Source organism: Ornithorhynchus anatinus, chromosome 14 (assembly GCF_004115215.2).
Source record: "Ornithorhynchus anatinus isolate Pmale09 chromosome 14, mOrnAna1.pri.v4, whole genome shotgun sequence".
Lineage (NCBI taxonomy): Eukaryota > Metazoa > Chordata > Mammalia > Monotremata > Ornithorhynchidae > Ornithorhynchus > Ornithorhynchus anatinus.
Window position 1 is genome coordinate 1,551,757 of NC_041741.1, and position 21,585 is coordinate 1,573,341.

Consider the following 21,585-nt stretch of genomic DNA (forward strand, 5'->3'; position numbering starts at 1 on the left):
ACATATTAAACCCAGTCTCCCCTCTGTCGGGGAGGTCCCGTCGCCCCTTCTGGGGCCAGGTAACAACCGGCGAGATTCCGAGGGCAGAAACCGACCCCCCGAAGGCCGCTCCGTCCCCGTCGGGGATCGTTACCCGTTGCCAGTCCTCCCACCCCGACCCCTGGCCGCAGCTCCAACACTGCAGCTGGCCCATTAGGCACGAGATGGAAATGTAATAACGCTAAGTGGTTCCATGTGCTGCTGCCCCTATACAACTCCTACAAAACGAACAACACTCACAGGCCAATGAACCCTGAGTCCATTTACCCCTCGAAAGGCTGAGTTCATCCTTGGTCGATGGAAACCACCGGGCCAGAGAGCCACCATTTAGGGCCTCTTCGGAAAATTCTCGGTTCCCCTCAGAGAGCTGGGAGAGCAAGACTAGGCGTTCAGCTCACACGTTTGGGTGCGAGGGGAATGGGAACTCCTCGCCCCCTTAGCTCCTGAGAGATTGGGCACCGATAGGGTCTAGGCTTCCTCGTGGGTAGAGCCTGCAGGCAAAAGGTGGATTAAAAAGTCATATTTGAACCAAGGACTGTGTTCCATCACTTTAGGGTCGGATTCCCGGTGTGGTTTTCAGAGAAATACACTCTCCCCCCATCACTTCCTTGAAAGGTTATTGAGCGGAGTCATTAAAATACTTTTATGTTTTATAAAGCACTTTGATGAGAAGCAGCACGCCATAGTGGACAGAGTGTAGGCTTCCAAGCGTGTGCTCTTCCCACCATGCCTCACTGCCTCCTTTCTTACGATGTGATCATAGTCCAAGAATTCTAGGCCCATTTAAGGTTGCCTCCATCGTGGAAGGTGTTGACGCTCCATTTCAAGAGGCATCAGGGGAAGATGATAGTACAGCGGCCACAAAGCCAAAATCAGAAGGACCTGAGTTCTAATCCTGGCTCCGCCGCTGGTCTGCTGTGTCACTCTGGGCAAGTCACTTCACTGCCGTGGGCCGCAGTTCCCTCATCTGCAAAATGAGGATTAAGACTGTGAGGCCCCTGTGGGGCATGGACCGTGTCCAACTTGAGTGTATCTACCCCAGCTCTTAATACAGGGCCCAACACAGTAGTAAGCGCTTAACAAATACCACCAAACCACACCATGACCTGTCCCCGAGGACAAGACGCAAAATGACGTCTGCCCCAACCCACACCGTGACCTGTTCCCAGAGGTCCCATCCGCAGGGCTCCCGGTGGTCAGCTGGAATGCGGATTGGCTACAACAGCTTCCACTGCTTCCTCCCCGGCCCCTCGGACGGATCCTGCCAGCCTTCTCCGCTGCCGTTTCTGGCTCCGGCCCGGACAACCTGGACGCCTTCCGCCAAGGCACCTTCCTCATCCTCCTCTGCAGCATTTACTGAGTGACAAAACTTCACCGGAGACTCGGGGACAGGGCGCCTGTTCTGTGGAGAGCATTGCACTCGGGGCTTGGGAGCAAACAAGAGAGGTAGAAAACTCAGTCTCTGCCCTCAAGGAGCTTAAAAAGTCTAGCCTGTGGTGAACCAGAGCTGGAGTCTGCCAAACTATGAAAACTGAGCAAGGATCCAGCAGTGAAGCAGCGTGGCTTAGTGGAAAGAGGAGTCAGAGGTGTGGGAGATCTAATCCCTGCTCTGCCACTTGTCAGCTGTGTGACCTTGGGCAAGCTGCTTCGTTTCTCTGTGCCCTCATCTGGAAAATGAGGATGAAGACTCGGAGCCCCACGTGGGACAACCTGATCATCTTGTTTCTACTCCAAAGCTTAGAATAGTGTTGGGAACATAGTAAGCACTTAGAAAATACCATTATTATTATTATCATCATCCAGGGTCTCAACTCTTTGATCAATTTGCCAGACACAAGGGTCATAGTTTGTGGAAAAAGCGACTGTTTTCTCTTTCGAGATTGAGTCTCGTCGCCAGGCTGATTTTGTAGCTCCGTGCAAGGGCTCTTTCTGTCCCTCCCTTTAGATCGCAAACTCCCTGAGAGCAAGGATCGTCATATTCTCCTAAGAACTTAGTTTGGTGCCCTGCGCTTGGAGGCTACCCAATAAATACCAGCGATCGATCAACCAAAACCACCAGACGCACCAATTCCTGCCCCTGAAATCCTTCACCTCAATACGCAGTAACGATGCTTGTGATTCGGCGGAACCCCCCCTTTCAAGGCTCACCCCAATTTATCTTAAGAAAGCCAAGTGGGAGACTGCCGGGATTTACTCCCACACTTAAGGGACTTCCGTTAACGGTATCTGTTAAGCGCTCACTACGTGTCCGGCCCTGTTCTAAGTGCTGGGGTAGATTCAAGCTAATCAGGTTGGACATAGTCCCTCTCCCACATGGAACTCACAGTCTGGATCCCCATTTTACAGATGAGGTAACTGGGGCACAGAGAAGTGAAGTGACTTGCCCAGGGTCACACAGCAGACAAGTGGCAGAGTTGGGATTAGAACCCAGGTCCTTCTGACTCCCAGGCCCGGGCTCTATCCACTACGCCATGCTGCTTCAAGGCAGGGCCCGTTTACCCACAGAACAGTCCCGGGAAGCTGATGTGACAAAACATCTACCTCCCCTCGCCGGTGGAAGGTTCCCAGAGGGTCGGGGGGGCTGCCACCCGATCCTCCTCCCCTCTACCGGGGGGAGCGGGTGAAGGCCCCCGGCCCTGCCTCGCGGGCCTCAGCTCTGCCCAGCAAGGAATCTGGCCACTCACTCTCAGGGCACAGGCAAGAGTTCTCACGCCGGGCTCAGGAAATACAACCGGCAGCGACTGTTTCATTGCGATCATCTGCACCTCTGGTCGTTGTGATCCACCCGAGCCCCAGCCTGCCTGAGATTCATATTTATTGAGCGCTTTCCGTGTGCAGAGCACCGTACTAAGCACTTGGGAGAGTACAATACAACAATAAACAGAGCAGTACCATAGGGAGCGGCGTGGTCATAGGGAATGGCGGTGGACAGGGCCAAAAGGGAGAACCCAAGAAGAGAAGGATGAGACCACTCTGCTCCCTAACCTGAGTGGCTCCAAACCCCGGTCGCTGAGAACCCACCTACACACGCCCCGGACACACTTCCTGGCAAAAGCCGGGAGCGGAGGAGTAGACTCCTTTCGTTATTCACTCCATCCCTGGGGGAGAACTAAGCAACGCATCAGACCAGACCCTACCCTAAATTCAGAGGACGGCCACACTTAAGGCGATTTCTCTGCGGCTACCTGTGACGACGAGGACAGGAGGAAGACGAGTCAGACAGGCTCTCCCGCGCGGTTCTCCTCACTGCCGGCAAACCCCGCTGAGTCGGGCCTTTGTGGCTTCCCACATCTGGTTTTATACAGCGGTAACAAACTTAACGGCACTGAAACGGACTGTTTATTACAGTGTATAACGTGTTCTATTAATTTACACAATGATATATAAAAACGCACACGGCTTACGTCGACAGGAACGGCAGACAGACGCCACTCACGCACTGACATGCATATGTTGGTAGAAAGCGATTTTACACGATACAGTTTGCAGAGTAGTAAATAAAGCCCTCCTCCCCGCGGACCCCGCCCCGCCATCCGGGAGCATTGCACAGACACGATCCGGGCCTCGAGGAGAGAGGTGTCGCTGGCCAGGCCGGTTGACCGGAGGGATCCAAAAGCTAGAGGATCTCTGAGGGCCAATTATCCCTTGGGGGTGGCGACCAGTCGTTTGGACGGAAATACTAGCCAGTGCCCACGCTCCAGGCGGAGGGGACTGGGAGAGTCCAAACTATGGCCTAAAGTCATCCGTGGGCAGATGGGTTCTGGATGGCACCCCCTTTCTGCTTCCCTCCCCCCAGCCCGCCCCCGGCTCCCCTCCCTGGATCCAACCCCAACCCCCACGTGCCTGGGCTGTGCAGCTCGGTGGAGAGGATCCAGATCAGTACGGGGACTGGGCGAGAAAGGACAGAGAAGCGAAAAGGCCGGAGACGACACCGTCCCAGGCCGCTGCCAGGCGCCTCTGACTCAGGGAGGGCCCAGAGGAGACAACGGCAGGTGGCTCCGGGCCGGACGGCGCCCCACGGCGGCCCTTCCCTGGGTGAGAGGCAGGAAGGCGTGGAGCCCGCGTCCCCTCCGATGAACCCACGAGGCTGGACTTCCCCCGAACGGGACTGGAAGCATCACGTCAGCCCGCACGGGCCGCACCCTCTCCCGCCCGGACAAGGTTCGGGATGGTCCCGATCTCTCCCCTCAAGGGCTCCGGACGGAGGGGGCCCGGGGAGATGAGGCCCGACCCTCCTTCCTCTTAAATTCGGTCAGAAAAGGCAGGGCCCGGGGCGAGGGCGTATCCCCCCCTCCCCTCCAGCCCGGGCCCCCCCCCCCCCCCGAGCCCCTCAGACGGTCGTCATCAACTTGAGAGAGCCAGACCGGAAGCGAAGGATCTTCTTCTTGAGATTGTGCGACGCCTTGATCTTGACGAAGGTCTCGGGGGGGCGGTCGGGCAGCTCGGGGAGGGTCTGGACCAACTGTGACCAGAGGAGCCCCCCGCTCTCCTCCGAGTCACTGGTGGTCGTGCTGTCGCCCCCGAACTCCGCCTCGCTCACGCTCGACTCGCTGTCCCCGAAGCAGTTGGTGGTGTAGTTGCTCCGCTCGTCCTCGCTCGTGTCCACCACGGTCGAGTGGAAGAGCGACTCGCACTCGGCCGAATACTCGGAGTCGCTGGCCACGAAGGCGTAGGGGCTGGCGAGGGGAGGCGGCGGGCCGCGGCCCGGCAGGGCCACGGCCACGGCCTCGCGGCGGTTCCTCCGGGCCCTGCGCAGGGCGTCTTCGAAGGAGGCCTCGGCCGCCGGCCGCCACCGCTGGTAGTCGGCCCGTTTGTGCTTGGGCTTGGCCACCAACGCGTCTCGGCCGGGGCCGTGAGCCCTGGTCCCCGGCCGCTGGGCGCCCGGGGATCTGCCAGGTCGGCCGGCCTCTGGCGGGACGCCCCCGGCCCTCCGGCCCCTGGCCGAGGGCTTCTTGGATCTCCTGTTTGTATCCGAGTCGTCGGGGAGCCGGCCCTTCCGGGCCCCGACCCTGCCCTTCTCGCGCACTGCCTGGACACCGCTGAGCGCCGAGGGAAGCGTGGGCGCCCTGACCTTCGGCGTGGAGCTTCTCGAGCCCCTCGCGTGCTTGCTGCCTTGGGGTGGCCGGGTGCTCCTCTGTGGCCCCGCGGCGGAAGGACCCTTCCTCGGCCGGCCCGCGCCTGGGCTCCGTGGGGGAGACGCCCGGCTCTTGGATTCCGCCGTCGGCCTCTCCTCCGGTAGGCGGGCCAGAGCCGGGGCCGGAACGGGGGCCGGAGCGGGGGCCGGAGGGAGGACCGGTGCGGGAGCCGGGGACGCCGGCCGAGGTGCTCCCTGGCCGCCGTTCTTCGAGGGTGCCCTCTTGGGTGGTTGGACCGCCCTGTTCTCGGGCAGGGGGGCCAGGCCGCGGTCGGCGCCGTCCTTGGGAGTGGCGGGGAAGGGTGGGGGGCTCTCCTTCGGGGGGTCCCCCGGCCCAGGGGCGGAGCCACGGGGGAGCTCCGGGGTGGCGTGCTTGGCGCCCTGGGGCTCGCCGGGAGCGCCGGCGGGGCAGCCCGCCGGGGCCCTTCTGTTCTCGGGCGGCTCACCCTTGGGCTCTCGGGCCCACGGCCTGGGCTGGGGGGAGGAGAAGGCAGCGGTCTCTGAGGCAGGGCGGGCACCGGGCAGGTGGATGCCGTGGGCCAGGGGTCCCCCGCCCGCCGGCCGCACACACACGCTCCCGTGGCGCAGGACGGCCTTGGCCGGGTCCGCGCTGACGCTGGTCCGCGGCTTGTTAGTCCGCACGGGCTGCACCTTTCTCTGGACCAGGCTCAGGATGTAGCCAGCCATCTTCTGACTGGACGGGGGGCCGGGGGCCGGCCAGGAAGTGCTCGGGGAGAGGAGGAAGGCGTCGTCCGGGTGGGCGGCAGCGGCGGGCGGCTCAGCTCCGAGGCGGGGGTCCCCGGCCCCGAGGCCCGGCGGCTCCCCCTCCCTCGGGGGGCCGCCGGGGGGGACCGGGAGGAGGAACATGGGGCTCTGCACCGCCACGGCGTGGAGGGGGCTGGGGTAGCGGTACACGTCGTTCCCGTTCTTGGACACCAGGTCACACTGGAATTTGGGGTTGACGTCAGCCACGACGTCGAGGGAATCGGCCCGGGGGCTGGACGGTGAGCGGCAGCCGCCGCCGGGCACCTGCTCTTCACACTGGCCTTCTCTACAGTCCAGCCACCCGATGAGATCTGCAAGAGGTGAAAAGACACGAGTCGATCAAACCGACCTCACGTCTGTCGGGGCCCCAGCTCGGCTCGGCCGGGAGGAAGCCCCCGTCGGCCGCGGGTCACCCCGACGCAGGCCCGGGGGTTGCCGACGGAGAAGACGTCGAGGGCACGGCTGTCTCTCGGACCTCTGTCTTGATGGGGATGGGAGCCTGGAAGCCGGGAAAGTGGGAAGAAGACTCCTAGCCTCTCTACTAACTCCGCCTTCCCTGAGCTTTGAAGGACTCTGGATGTTCTGAGTTACGTTTAGCTGCAGATTCCCAGACTCCTCTGATGGACCAGGAAGGGGAGAAAGGAGATATGCTTTGCCGTTTTCAAAGAAGCCGGCCATCCTTCTTCCATTTCGTGCCTCTCCCACCGCTCCCCACAGTTGGGGTTGATCCCGACGCCTCCCCACCTTTTCCTGACCCTTCCACGGTTTCTTCTAGCCCAACGATGCCCCGGGGCCCCGATGTTCCAGGCTCATTGCCCATTGCCCAACGGGAGGGCAGAGAAACCAGTCAGACAGCAAAATCTCCCCCTATAGATGGAGCGGGCGGGCCCGAGACACTAAAACAACAGTTCGCCGGGACTCTCCGGAAAGTTAATAAAAGCAATCTGTTGGGATCCGTCCCCTCGGAGGAGGCCGCTTTCTTAAATACCCAAAGTCGAAACAGAGAGTTTGATTCTTGTACCAAAAAGCCCTGAGCCTCAGAGACCAAGATGCCCGGCGTGTTCAAAACACCGAGAAGAGGGCCATCGTTCTCATTTTCTTTCCCGGTCCCGCCGGGGACCGGGAAGACTACTTGGAAGCGACCGCCAATACTACATATCGAGGTATAGGGGGTGGGGGGCCAGGGGGGCGCGAGTCCCCATTCCGGTTCTTCAGGGGAGACAGAGTTTGGCGGTGAAAACTGCTCTGTAATCCTCAATCACAGCTGCCATTAAGGTCCCTCCGTTTTGGTCGATCCTCCCAAATTAGGCGGGATTAAAGCCTCCGCACACAAACCCTTTCCATAAAGAGGTAAGCCAGCAAGTCAAAAATCAAAACATGCCCTCCCGCCTAATTGCTCTCACACCACGGGGTCGAATCGTTCGGAAACTCGACCTCGGGTTTCCTTTTCCCGAATACAACAAAGAGACGGCCCGCCGTCCACCCCACCCCCAATCCTCGGGATGCCCAGAGCAGAGGGGGATGAGGATTAGTTGACTCTTTTCAAGGTCCTAAGGTAAACAAGGGCCCCGCCGCCAGGTCTCGTTCTTTTTCGCCAGGGTCAGCCTAGCATTCACTGTCTTCCACCTTTCTTCCAAGGCCTAGCCAGAAGGGAAGCCAAGTCTGAGGTCCTGGGTTCTAATGCCTTCTGGAATGTGTCAAGTCCTTTGATTTTCCCAGAGTATCTTCCCCCCACCGGTCTCATTCGGGCCTCCCTAGGAGGCAGAGAGAAGCAGGGCTTATCACCTCCATTTAACTGATGAAACCAGAAAAACGGCGGAGCGATTGGCCCAGGTCGCACGGCAGGCTAGGACCAGAGCTGGATCTAGAAGCCTTATCCGCTGGACTTTACTGCCTCAGTTTTTATAATAACAATTGTGGTATCTGTTGAGCGGTTACCATGTGCGAAGCGCGCTGTTCGGGGTAGATACAAGGTAATCAGGTTGGACACAGTCCATGTCCCTCATGGGCCTCACAGTCTTGATCCCCATTTTTACAGATGAGGTAACTGAGGCCCAGGGAAGTTAAGTGATTTGCCCAAGGTCACACAGCAGACAGGTGGCAGAGCCAGGATTAGAATAATAATAATAATAATAATGTTGGTATTTGTTAAGCGCTTACTATGTGCCGAGCACTGTTCTAAGCGCTGGGGTGGACACGGGGGAGTCGGGTTGTCCCACGTGGGGCTCACAGTCTCGATCCTCATTTTACAGATGAGGTAACCGAGGCACCGAGAAGTGAAGTGACTCGCCCAAAGTCACACAGCTGACAAGTGGCCGAGCCGGGATTCGAACCCACGATCTCTGACTCCAAAGCCCGTGCTCTTTCCACTGAGCCGCGCTGCTTCTCTAACGGCCTTCTGACTTTCCGGGCCCGTGTTCCACCCATTAGGCCACGCTTATGAATCTAGACCCAGGCAAGGTGGAAAGCATCGCTAGTGTGGCCGATAATTAAGAAAATGCTTTAAGAGGGTTACCTAGTCCCCCGCCTCACCTATGGCACCGGTGAGGGGGCATCTGGGGGTACATGGCAAATTGGCATTCCAGCCCAGAGGGCATTAGTCAGTGCTCTGACTCTCCTATAGCTTCACCCTGAGATTTTTTTTCTTCACTTTAGAAAGGTAACGATCCTACCCTGGGCTGATTTTCCTCAACTACTGGGGCCATCTACACCCACCAAATACACTAGGCTATTATCAGTATTGTTATTAGTAGTAGTAGTAATACTACAAACGTGGCTCCGCGGAAAGAGCCCGGGCTTAGGAGTCAGAGGTCGTGGGTTCTGATCCCAGCTCCGCCGCTTGTCAGCTGTGTGACTTTGGGCAAGTCACGTCACTTCTCTGTGCCTCAGTTACCTCATCTGAAAATGGGGACTAAGACTGTGAGCCCCGTGTGGGACAACCTGATCACCTTGTGCTCCCCCAGCGCTTAGAACAGTGCTTTGCACGTAGTAAGCGTTTAACAAACACCCTCATTATTAATAGTTAGTATTCACTAATTAGTAATTTCGAATAATAATAATAGTGGCATTTGTTAAGTGCTTACCATGTATTAAGCAGTATATTAAGCGCTGGAGTAGATTCAAGATAATCAGGTCCCAGAGGGGGCTCGCAGTCTGAGTTTGAGGGAGAGCAGGTATTGAAGATGAGGAAACGAAGGCGCCTAAGTTAAGTGACCTGCCCAAGGTCACGCAGCAGACAAGCGGCAGAGCCAGGATTAGAATTCAGATCCTCTGACCCCCAGGCCCGGGCTTTTTCCACCGGGTCACCCTGCTACTCTGGCCAATATAAATCCCAGCCTCTTGGAGATGAGGCACGAGGCTCTCAAGTGGACGAGACGCAGCTTTTCGCAACAGCTGGTCCGAGTTCGGAAAAGCACGTAAACAGCTTCTGGGACCGTCCCTGGACCCCACTGGTTTCTAGAACCCTTAGTCACGAGGACTAATCCGGGCTCTTCCCCCGTCACACAGGGGCTGTGTTCTTGAAGATCCTCTCCTTGTGGAAAAGGCACTTTTAGAATAACTTTAGAGTCACCTTCGATTCAGTGATTGCAAGGTAGGCCCCCGCACGGCATTGCTAAATTCAGATTTTTCTGTGATGCTGTTGTGTCCACCTTGCCGTTAACTGCTATTTAGGTGAATTTTCACAAGCCCCACTGTCTCAGAATCCTCCACTGTACTGATCAGTAAGGCTGAGGCAGAGGCCTGGCAACATAGCAGGGTAATAATAATAAATAATAACGGGTCATGCCGCTCCCGGCGCCTCGTGCCCACATCCGAGGGGACCGCCTGTGCCAACGTGGATTGGGGGGGCGGCCGGGAGGGGTGGGAGCGGTCACGTTCAACAGCAGACTCACGGCCGTTTCCGGACCCTTCCGTCGCGCTCCATCCCGACCCGGACGGTTGGTCGCGTCGAAGCGCCGCCCCCCCCCCCCCCCCCCACCGGGCCTCTGACCGTTCCCCTCACCTGCAGACTTGGGCCGCCCATCTGAGAGATTCAAGGACGTCTCCAAAGGGCTGCAGAAACAGGAGCTGGAAGGGCAACTGGATAAGCACTCGCTGAAGACGGAGTTGGAGGAATTGGAGAGGGATCCGGAGGTGCCGTCGCTCAGCTCGTAAAACCCTGACACGGAGAATGCAGACACCGTTAGGGAATCGGCCGGCTTTGAACAACCGCTGCCCGCTTCCTGCCTGCGAGGGAGACGGTTGGCCCCTGGGACGGGGAGAGGTGATTCGTTCACAGGGTTTGGGACAACGTGAGCTTTGTTCCTCCAGCCGGCGGGAGCCGGGGGGCTGGGGAGGGAGGCGAGGAAGTCCCCCGAATCCACCACCTCCAGTCAATCCCTGCCTGATACCCAGCGGATCTAGGAAGAGAGCTGCTCCACAGAGACACTCAGATCTGTCCAGAGGCCATGGGCTGGAATCCCGTGGGGGCTCAAAGGAGAGTAACTGTCGCCCCTCCAGAGTCCGTTGGGGAGGCAAATGGCCGGTAACTTTGAAGTGGCCTCAGGAAGCTGAGGTGTTACCGGTTTCCAGGCCCAGGGGACGCTTCTGGATCAAAGGTCAGACCAATCTTTTCAGAAATGAGAACGGCAGCCTTTCCTCTTCCCACACTGGGAAGTGCGGGAGGCTCCATCTCTGCCGTCCCTCGGCCGCCCTAGCTGAACGCTTTCCGTCCTTCTGGGGGAATGAGTGGATCCGCCTCTCCGTCTGCTTCGGCGAAGGATTTCCTTAATAATCCACGGGCCGCGTGGATATCGACGGGGGAACGATTACCGTTATTCTTCTACTTAATCAGCACTTACTAGGTGACGAGTCCTGCGCTAAATGCTGCGGCAGCAAGATAACCCCGACTAAGCTCTCGGTTCCTCTTCTCTCATTCCCTTCTGCGTCACCCTTGGACTTGGGATTTGCACCCTTTATTCACCCCACCCTGGGTCCACGCCACTCGTGTACATATCTGTAACATTCATATTAATATCTCCCTCCCCCCGTAAGCTCCTCGGGGACGGGGAACGTGTCCACCGGACTCTCCCAAGCGTTTAGTACAGCGCTCCGCACACGGTAAGAGCTCGATAATTACGGCTGATTGATTACGGGATACGGTCTGGTCCTTGCCCCCCGGGGGGCTCATCACAGCTTAAGACGGAGGGACAGCAGGGAACCCACCCCCACTCTACAGACGGGGGAAGCGAGGCCGAGGGAGGCGAAGTGGCTTGCCCAAGGTGACCCTACGGACCGGCGGCAGAGCCTGCCGACTCCCGTGGCCTCGCCGGGACACGCCACCCCTCCGGCGCTTCCGTTTCCCGCGCCAGTGCTCTACCTGAACTGGGCCGACTGTCCGTCTCCAGCCGCTCCTCCGCCGTCTTCTCTCCGTCCAGCCTGAGGTCGCTGATCTGCTTGTCCAGTTCCTGCAGCTGGCTCAGCAGGCCGGCATCTCTCCGCCTCAGACAGTTCTAAGGGGCAAAAGCAGACAGAAAGCCCGACGCGCACAGTGGAGAGGCTGAGCAGATGGTCCTACCTACGAATATTAAAATCGCCCCGCCTCAACATCTTGCTAATCTGACAGGGCGCGTAATTTTCCGACACGGCTCGCTCCCGAGCGTTGAAAATAAAAACGCCTTAATGACACATTTGTTGATTTCCACTTCCTCTAATTGGGCCAACAATGGGTTCTCAAATGCTTGCGGCATAAACCTTCTTACTACCCCTCGGGTCACTAATAGACGGAGGCGATGGGAGAGCACCCCCAAGAACACTCAAGGGATAAACGGCACGGTTTAGCGGAAGGAGCACGGGCCCGGGAGTCGGAGGACCCGGGTTCTCATCCCGGCTCCGCCTCTCGTCCGCTGTGTGACCTTGGGCAAGCCATTCAACTGTTCCGTGCCTCAAGTTACCTCATCTGTAAAATGGGGGATTAAGACCGTGAGCCCCACATGGGACAACCTGGTTACCTTATATCTACCCCAGTGCTCAGAACAGTGCTCGGCACGTAGTAAGCGCTTAGTGGACGGAGCACAGGCCTGGGGGTCGAAAGGTTCTAATCCCGGCTCCGCCACTTGAAGGCTCTGCGTCCTCGGGCAAGTCACTCCACTCCTCCGTGCCTCAGTTCCCTCATCTGTAAAATGGGGATTAAGACGGTGATCCCCACGCGGGACCGGGGCGGCGTCCAACCCGATTTGCTTGTATCTACCCCAGAGCTCGGTCCAGGGCCCGGCACACAGTAAGTGCCTAACAGAAACCCCGACTATCGTTATTATTACCCAATACCAACATCGTCATCGTTATCGTTACGAACGGTGAGGGGACGGTGGGGGGAGACCGGTCCGCCCCAGGCTTTGCGGCGCCCCTCGTCACCCCGCGGGCCGCCTCAGGGTCCGCGGGAGCCGTCTAGTTGGGTTTCATCGGCCTTGCCGGTGGCGAGCTGCAGCGGGCGGGGAGAGGGAGGGGAGCCCCCGAGGGGCGGGAGAGGCGTCAAACGCGTTTTCCATTTGGGAAGGGGGCCGCAGGATTTGAACTCGGCTCTGCGCGCGCTCACAGCGCCACCTAGGGACGGAGGAGAGGGAGCACCGCAGCGCGCATCTGGTTCGAATCAGGGGCGTCGAGGGGGGAGGCGTGAAACCCCTCCACCGCCTGCCCGGCCTGGGTCCTCTGGCTGCCGACCCCCGGCACGACCCCCGGAGGCGACCGGCGACTAGAAACGCGGCTTAAAGAGCCCGGCCTCGAGAGTCACGGGTCGCGGGTTCCAATCCCGCCCCTCGTCTGCTGGGTGACTCCGGGCCAGCCACTTCTCCGGGCCTCAGTTACCCGTGAGACGGCGATGGAGAGAGACTTCGCGCCCCACGTGGGACAACCCGATCACCTTGCATCCACCCCAGTGTTGAGAACATTGCTTAGCACGCAGTGAGCACTTAACATCTATATCGTTATTATCATTAGCCCGCGGCCCCGCTGGGCCCTGGCAGGCGGGAAGCCGGGGGTCAGTCCGGGTGGCCGGGGGTCGGTCCGGAAGGTCGGGGTCAGCCCTCTCCTTCGTCGGGTGGGTTTTTTTCGGGGGGCACCCAGGGCCGTCCCTGGAACAAAGGGCCCGGTCACTTCCCGGGGTCAGACCTGCTCAGGCCGGACACCGCGTCACCCCCCAAAAATCTGGGGCGTCGGAGGGACCGAAGAGGGAAGGCCGCCGCCCCCCGCCCGCGTCCTACCTCTAGCCTGGAACCCCTTCCCTCCTCAAATCCGCTAGACGGTGACTCTTCCCCCACTCCCTTCAACGCCTTACTGAAGGCCCCCTCGTCCAAGAGGCCTTCCCAGACTAAGCCCCACTTTTCCTCATCTCCCAACTCCCTCCTGCCTCGCCTTGACCCGCTCCCTTTGCTCTTCCCCCGCCTCCCCGCCCCACCGCACTTAGCCATACGGCTGTCATTTCGTTGATTTAAATTGCCATCGCGGGCAGGGAGTGTCACTCTTTATTGCCGATTCGTCCTCTCCCAAAAGCTTAGCCCAGTGCTCTGCACACAGTAAGACCTTCCCGGACTAAGCCCTTTTCGTCAGCTCCCCCTCCCTTCCGAGTCACGCCTCGACTCGCTCCCTTTGCTGTTCTCCCCCTCTCTCTGCCCCACAGCATATAGCAATAGAATTTAAATATATATATAAATCCTATTTATTTATATTGATGATTGATTACTTGTTTTGATGTCTCCCCCGCCCCCCTCCCCCACGCCCCAGACCTTGAGCCCGCCGTGGGCTCTCTCTTTATGCCGAACCGTACTTTCCAAGCGCTTAGTCCAGTGCTCTGCACGCCGTAAGAGCTCGATCCGTTAGGGCTGGATGAATGAATCGATGAATGAATGAATGAATGAATGAATGAATGAATGAATGGAAGTAAGCGCTCCACAGATACGATCGAAGGAATGAATGAGGGGTGGTGCCCGGCCGGTGCCCGGTGATGCCCGGGGCGGGGTCTCCAAGGTGACCCTTACCGCGGGTCGGTCCGCATTTCCCCTGTGTCTACCCCAGCGCTTAGAACAGCGCTCCGCACATAGTGAGCGCTCAACGAATCCCAACATCATCATCATCATCATCATCATCATCATCCCGCCCCTCCCGCGCCAGGGCCTCCAGGGGACCGGGCCGGGACCGGCCCCGGGCCGGGGCGGGGGGGGTCTCGCTACCCACCAGCTGTTTCCTTAGCAGCAGGATGTTCTCCTCCAGGAACTTCTCCTCCAGCCGGCTGCGCTGGGCCGCTTCCACCGGGGGGTCCCCGGCCCCGGCCCCGGCCCCGGGCCCGGGCCCGGGAGGGCTGCGCAGAACGCTCCGCACCAGCAGCTCCTGGCGCTGCCGCAGGTAGTCCAGCTCGGCCAGGCCGGCCAGCGTGGCCTCCAGCCGCTCCCGGGGCCTCCGCCGCTCGGCCGCCGCCTCCCCCTGCCCGCCCCGGGCCGCCCCCTCGGCCCGCTCCCCCACCGGCCTCGCCTTCATGGCCCCGGCGCCCCCCCCCCCCGGCTAACGCATCCGCCCGGTCCGGGCCCCGAGGGCCTCGCCCTGCCCGCTCCCGCCCGGCCCTGCCCCTCGGCTCCCGGTCCCGCCCGCTCCCGGCCCTCCGCTCCCGACGCTGGCCCTCCGCTGCCGGTCCCCTGGTCCTCCGGCTCTGGTCCCGGCCGCCCCCTCCCCTCCCTTCCCACCCCCACCCCCCCACCCCCAGCCCGGCCTCGCCGCTGATAAGGTCCCGCTCGGCGCAACGTCACACTCCCTCGTCCAGCCCTCGGTCCCACCTTCTCCTCTTCCTCCTCCTCCTCGGGCTCTGCAGCCCCCTCCCCCCTTTCCCTCCCTCCTTCGCCTCCCGGAGCCCTCCCGACCGCTCCTCCTCTCCCCCTTTCTCTCTTTTCCTCTCCTTCTCTTCTCCCTAGCCCTCTCCCCCCTCCCCTTTTCTCCCTTTCCCTCTCCTCCTTTCTCTCTGTCTCTCCTGCTTTCTCTTTCTTCCCCCCTTCCCTTTCCCTCTCTTCCTGTCCTCCTGCTTTCCCTCTCTCCTTTCTCCCTTTTCCTCTTCTCCTTTCTCCCTTTCCCTTTCCTCCTTTCTCTCTGTCCCTCCTTTCTCCCTTTCCTTCTCCTCCTCTCTTCCTCTCCTCCCCCTTTCCCTCTTTCCTTTCTCCCTTTCCCTCTCCCCTCCTCCTTTCTCTTTCCCTCTCGCCCTCTCCTCCTTTCTCCCCTTCCCTCTCCTCCTTTCTCCCCTTCCCTCTCCTCCCGTCTCCCCTCTTCCTCTCCTCTCCCCTTCCTCTCTCCTTTCTCCCTTCTCCTCTCCCCTCCTCTCTTCTCCCTTTCCTCCTTTCTCTCTCTCCTTTCTCCCTTTCCTTCCCCCCTCCCTTTCCCTCTCCTCTCCTCCCCCTTTCCCTCTCTCCTTTCTCCCTTTCCCCTCTCCTTTCTCTCTCTCCCTCCTCCTTTCTCCCTTTCCTTTCCCCCCTCCCTTTCCCTCTCCTCCTCTCCCCCCCTCCCTTTTCCTCTCTCCTTTCTCCCTTTCCCTCTTCTGCTCTCCCGCTGCTGCCGCTGTCACTTCCTCTGTTCCTCCCCAAACGCCTTCGGTGTTTTTTTCCTGACAGCCCTGGCTCCCTGCAATCTCAGAGGCAGCTAGCCTTGGAGGCCCCGAGGTACCGGGAGGTCGGGGACGAGAAGAAGCTTGAGCCCTTCCGAAAGTTGGACGATTTTTGGCCTCTGCAGGTTAACCCTCTCTTTCCCCATCCGGCCCAGCCCCTCACACGCTTGCAAGGATCCGTAGAGCGGCTCGCTCCTCACTGTGTTTCGGTGTGCCTTTTAAGAAATCGATCGGAAGGCAGCGTGACCTAGTGGAAAGAACACGGGAGGAGGAGTCGGACACCTGGGTTCCAGTCCCAGTTCTAGACCCAGGTCTGCTGGGTGAGCCTGGACAAATCCTGCAACCTCTCCGGGCCTCGGGTTCCTCAGCCCTAAAATAGGGATGAGCTATTTCTTCTTTCCCCCAGATAAGATATCTGCTCTGTTCTTGGACCGTGAGCCCCATGTAGGACAGGGACTGTCCGAGCTGATTATCTGGATCTACCCCAGGGTGTGACACAGAGTAAATGCTCAATAAATACTATCGTTATTATTATTTCTATTACTAAGAGGGAAGAGAAGTCTTCCTGGCAGCTGAGGTAAAGATGGAGTGAGAGCTGCAAAAGAGTTCAGAAAACATTTTTCAGAGAAGGGGTGTAACCCTCTTTCTAATAACAGTGATAATAATGATTATTATAATTTTGGTATTTGTTAAGTGCTTACTATGTGGCAAGCGCTGTGCTAAATGCTGGGGTAGATACAAGGTAATCAGGCTGGACACAGTCCATGTCCCTCAAGGGGCTCACAGTCTTGATCCCCGTTTTATAGATGAGGTAACTGAGGCCCAGAGAAGCGAAGTGACCTGCCCAAGGTCACACAGCAGACATGTGGCAGGGCCAGGATTAGAACCTGCAACCTCTGACTCCCAGGCCTGTGCTCTTTCCTCTAGGCCATCTGATTCACTTCTCTAGAAAACACAGAGAACTAGGAGGATCCAAGTTAAGTCCTTACTATGTGCCAGGCACCGTACTAAACACTGGAGCACATACAAGGTAATCAGGTTGGACACGGTCCCTGTCCCACATGGGGCTCACAATCTCAATCCCTATTTGACAGATGAGGTAAGAGTACATAGCTTGGATTACAGCCGAGGGGGAGGAGTTTACAATCTATAGTCTAGGGCCCCGAGGGCAGGGAACATGTCTACTGACCCTACCATACTCTCCTAAGAGTGTGGAGACACTCAGTACATAGTGAACTATTGATTCTTGGGCAGGGCTTCCCTGGGACCCTTGCTCTCCTCCACGCCATTAGGTGAGGGCTTGGAGGTGGGAGGGCTAAACGTCCTAGGAAACAGTTGGTGGAAACCCTGGGCAGAAATGGAAAAGTCAGTCAAACAATCAGCTGCATTGCCTGAGCGCCTACTGTGTGCTGAGCAGTGCTGTCCTAAGCACCTGGGAGAGTACAATATAACAGAGTTAGTAGATATGTTCCCTGCCCACGAGCTTTCAGTCTAGAAGTCCTCACAGTGCTAAGTGTCAAGTGCTGTTCTAAGTACTATTCTAAGCACATTTAGACCCTCTGCTTCTTGGGGTTTTGAGCAGGTTAGACACTTTGTTGGTTTTTCTCGTCTCCTTTGCACACCATCACGTTTAAAGACAGGAGTAAGAAATGATGGGGAAATCATATGAATTGGAACATGGCACTCTTGTAATTTGAAACATGAAATAGTAAGTCTCCCATCGGTCCTTAACTGTTTCAAGGATAGGGATCCTATCTTTTTCCTTAATTGTACATTCTCAAGCCTTGGGTACAGTTTTTTACCTACAGCAGGTGCCCGGCATAGCGATCTGCACACAGTAAGCAGAGAAGCGGTGTGGCCTGGTGTAAAGAGCATGGGCCTGGGAGTCAGAGTGTCAAGTTCTCTGCCACTTGTCTGCTCTGTGACCTTGGTCAAGTCACTTCACTTCTCTGTGCCTCAGTTACCTCCTCTGTAAAATGGGGATCAAGACCGTGAGCCCCACGTGGGACATGGATTGTGTCCGGTCCGATTAGCTTGTATCTACCCCAGCTCTTGGTTCAGTGTGTGGCACTTAGTAAGTGCTTAAAGATACCTGGATCTGGGAGTGAGAGGACCTGGGTTCTAATGTTAGCTCTGCTGCTAGCCTGCTGTGTGTCCTTAGCCATGTCATTTCAATTATCTTCTCATTTTACTTCTCTTTTATGTTTTCTCTGACTGCCAGCAAGAATGCCACCTTTATGGGATAGCTCATAAGTCACAAGTTCATGCAGTCTGGGTCCCAAAAGTCTCTTGACCTGCACGTTTAAATTCAAAGTTCTACCCGTGGGTCCATCATTAAAAAAAAACCAATAAAATCCTCACCGTTAGCAAGAGTTAATTCCTTGCAAAGTACAAGTTACCAATAAATAAAGTATTACTGTCCATTCACACCCCAGTTTAAAAAAACAAGCACAGGTTCGGCAGGTAAACCTCAAAGCAATACAAAATTCTGTTCCATCAGGAGGTTTTAAAGGCTATTTGGATGCCACCCTCCCTCGATTCACCACCTAATGTTCTTCCTAATGTAAACTCCTTGAGGGCAGAGGTCGCTGAACCTAATTACTCTATTCAATTCTCCCAAGCAGTTGATAGGGTATTGAGTCCTCGGGTAGATACAAAATAATCGAATAGGACACAGCCCCTGTCCCACATGGAGCCCCAGTCACAATCCCCATTTTAGAGATGAGAGAACTGAGGCACAGAGAAGTGAAGTGACTTGCTCCAGGTCACACGGCAGACGGTAACCTCGTTATTGGCAGGGAATTCATTCATTCATTCATTCGTTCAATCAATCGTATTTATTGAGCGCCTACGGTGCGTCTGTTATGTTGTTTAGTGCAGTACTCTGGCACGCAGTAAGCGCTTAATAAACTTGACGGACCAACAGCTGATAAGCGGCAGAACTGGGATGAGAACCCAGGACGTTCCCACTCCCAGGCCTGTGCTCTGTCCACTGGGCCATGTTGCTTCATCGAGCATCCTTTGGGTGTGAATGCACTGTACTACGCAACTGGGAAGTACATAAACAGAGAAGTGGCACCGTGGCCTGCCCGCAAGGAGCTTACACTCTATGCAGGAACACACAGAAGGCAACAGAAAGGCGTCACCCATTCCTTCGCCCTCAGCCCCCCCATTTCCCGCTGAGCGGGTTAGGAAAAACAAGGGACGTAGGGGGTACTCCACCACCCCCCTGCTGCCCATCACCCCACCCCAAATTCCCCATCCGCCTATTCTCCAAAGCTCTTTGTTTCCCCAAACGTGCACTTGGGGAAATTTGCCAGCAGATGGACCCTGAGAGTGGTACCAAATCGCGGAGATAAGCGTGCTTAACGCTCAGTGGGGGCTGAGTTTCTTTCCTGGAAGGTGGCACCGCCAGGCAGCCGATGGCTGGCTGGCTGGCAGGCAGGCGAACCCTTCTCCCTCTGCGCCATCCAGCCTGCTGACGTCCCGCCTCGCTGCACAAATGCCTCTCCTAGGGAGCACCGGGCCCAAACTCCACAAAAGACCGCAGCGGCCAAACGAAACGATGCCTTGTGGCTTTTAGGCCCCAACCCGCCCCCCCCCCTACCCCGAGGGATGCCTGCCCCCGGCAAGAGCTGCTCCCTGTCACAGGGGGCGAGGAGAAGGAAGCCCTTTGAGCGGGGGCAAAGACCACTCTGCTGGCATCTGGGATCAAAGCTCCAGGGAGACTTCAAAGCCCATTTGAATCTAATGCCAGAGGAGCTGCAGTGACTTCAACTTTTTATATATACATGAACTAATTACATACTGGGGTCTGCAGTTAGGCCCTGACCGAGGGGCGTATCGTCGGGGATGGGGAAGAAAGCGGACACTGAAGAAAACAACCCAGAAAAACAGAAGGGAAAGTAGGTAGCAAAACAGAGTGGTTCGGTGGCCCGTATCAACTTGTTGAAGTCCTTTGAGGGCAGAAGGGAATAGCTCCTTCTCTAGAATGTAAGCTTCCCCCCAGACTGTAAGCCCCTTCCTCTAGACTGTAAATTTCCCTCCTCTAAACTGTAAGCTCCCCCCTTTAGACTGGAAACTTCCCTCCTCTAGACTGTAACCTTCACCCTCTAAACTGTAAACTCATTATGGGCAGGGAGCACGTCTGCTAATTCTATTGTATCGGACTCACCCAAGCACTTAGTACAATGCTCTGCACATAGTAAGCACTCAATAAATTGATTGATTGATTGAAAGGAAAAGCTCTGGAGACTATCGTACAATACGGTTCTCGTTTGGGAGGCCGAGAGCCGGATGAAGCCGTCTCTGGCTTTGCCGGTGTACCAGATCCATCTCTCTTCCCGGGAGGATGAGCAGTCTGGACGACCTAGCAGATCGGGACCTCGCTATTCCATCTATGGAGATAGATGCTGTCGGGTTTCTGTTTCGGGAGCCCAAATTCCTTTCACCGATTTTGGATTTAAAATATCCCAGGATTAACCAGTAGCACTTTGGGAATGCCAGCAGTGGGCAGAGTGTTGCACTTAAATGCTTGTAATACCAAAGAAATACTAAAACTGATCCCTGTCCTCAAGGACCTTACAGTCCAGCAGAATCCTGTACTGAATAATCCAGAGTAAAATATGCTGCTGATGAAACTCTGCACCGTCCACTGAGTGGGGTGTACTGTCTTCTCCCGCCGTCTGCTGATTCCTCCTCTGAAAACAGAAGCTCCTAGCTCAAAGGCGGGAGAGACTAAAAGCAATGATGCACGAAGAATGAAGGGTGTGTGCTGGGATGTGGAGCACTTTACTAAGCACTTGGGAGGTAGTTCAGTTCAGTAGAGCTGGAAGTAGCATGGCCTAGGGGAAAGAGCACAGGCCTGGGCTCTAATCCCAACTCTGCCATTTGCCTGCTGCGTGTCCTTGGACAAGTCACTTGACTCCTCTGTGCCTCGATTCCCTCACCTGCCAAATGGGGACTCAGTACCTGCACTCGCTCCTCCTTAGAATGTGAGCCCCATGTGGGACCTGGTTATCTTGTAGCTACCCCAGTGCCTAGTACAGTGTTTGGCACATAGTAGGCACTCGGCAAATACCACAATTTTTATTATTATTAGAGAATTAATGGAATGCCGTAGAGCCAGTGATCAGGAGAGGATTTGGAAGGGAAGATGAAGAGTTCGGTTTTGGATATTGAGTGTAGCATGCCAGTGAGACGTCCTGACTATATATGATAATACAGAGCTGATAAGAGGGTGAGGGGTTAGTTGGGAGTCATCTCGAGTCTGGAGATAGAGTGAGCCTCACGTGGGACAACCTGATTACCTTGTATCTACCCCAGTGCTTAGAACAGTGCTCGGCACATAGTAAGCGCTTAACAAATACCCTGATGATGATTATTATTAACAAATACCGACATTATTATTATTATTGTTATCTGAGTCAGCAACACAGAGGTCTTAGCTCCTCAAAGGGGAAGTGCACTTAGGTAAATATCGAATACTCTATTATTTCTCTAGCTATAATGTATTTCGATGCCTGTCTCCTTGCGGGCAGGCATCAGGCCTACCGGTTCTACTATACTGTATTTTTCCCAGTGCTTAGTACAGTGCGGCGCACACCATAAGCGCTCAATAATCAATCAATCCATCCATCAATCGGGGTTTACTGTACCAAGTGGTTGGGAGGGCATACTATAACAGAGTTGGTCAACAGAGTAAGTTCCTGACCACCAGGAACTTACAGTGGAGAGGGGGAGACATGTATTAATATAAATAAATGCATTTCAGCTATGCACCTAAGGACCGTGGGGCTGAGGGTGGGGGGAAATCCGAGGGCAAATAAATAATTGCTCAATCAATACCACTGATTGATCGTTTGAAGAGAAGCGGGGCTCGGAACAGTGCCTGGGGGACACCCACAGTTGGGGGTGGGGGTGAGAGACTGAAGAGGAGCCAGGGAAGGAGATTGCTGAGGAGAGAGGTGAAAAGAAATCTGAGAAAAGAGTGAGAAGAAGAGAGGTGAGAAGAAATCTAAGAGAAGAATCA

The 21,585-nt window shown here is 56.7% G+C and overlaps 1 protein-coding gene across 1 annotated transcript; it reads right to left on the minus strand.

The window, feature by feature from the left end:
- Positions 1-3,355: 3,355 nt before the first annotated feature.
- On the minus strand, positions 3,356-14,446 carry DACT1 (dishevelled binding antagonist of beta catenin 1). Its single transcript, XM_029079274.1, has 4 exons — positions 14,147-14,446; positions 11,298-11,430; positions 9,942-10,097; positions 3,356-6,249 (listed from the first exon to the last, which is right to left on the minus strand). The coding sequence occupies exons 1-4, from the start codon at positions 14,444-14,446 to the stop codon at positions 4,370-4,372; spliced, it is 2,469 nt and encodes an 822-aa protein (XP_028935107.1). The 3' UTR covers positions 3,356-4,369.
- Between the last annotated feature and the right edge of the window lie 7,139 nt (positions 14,447-21,585).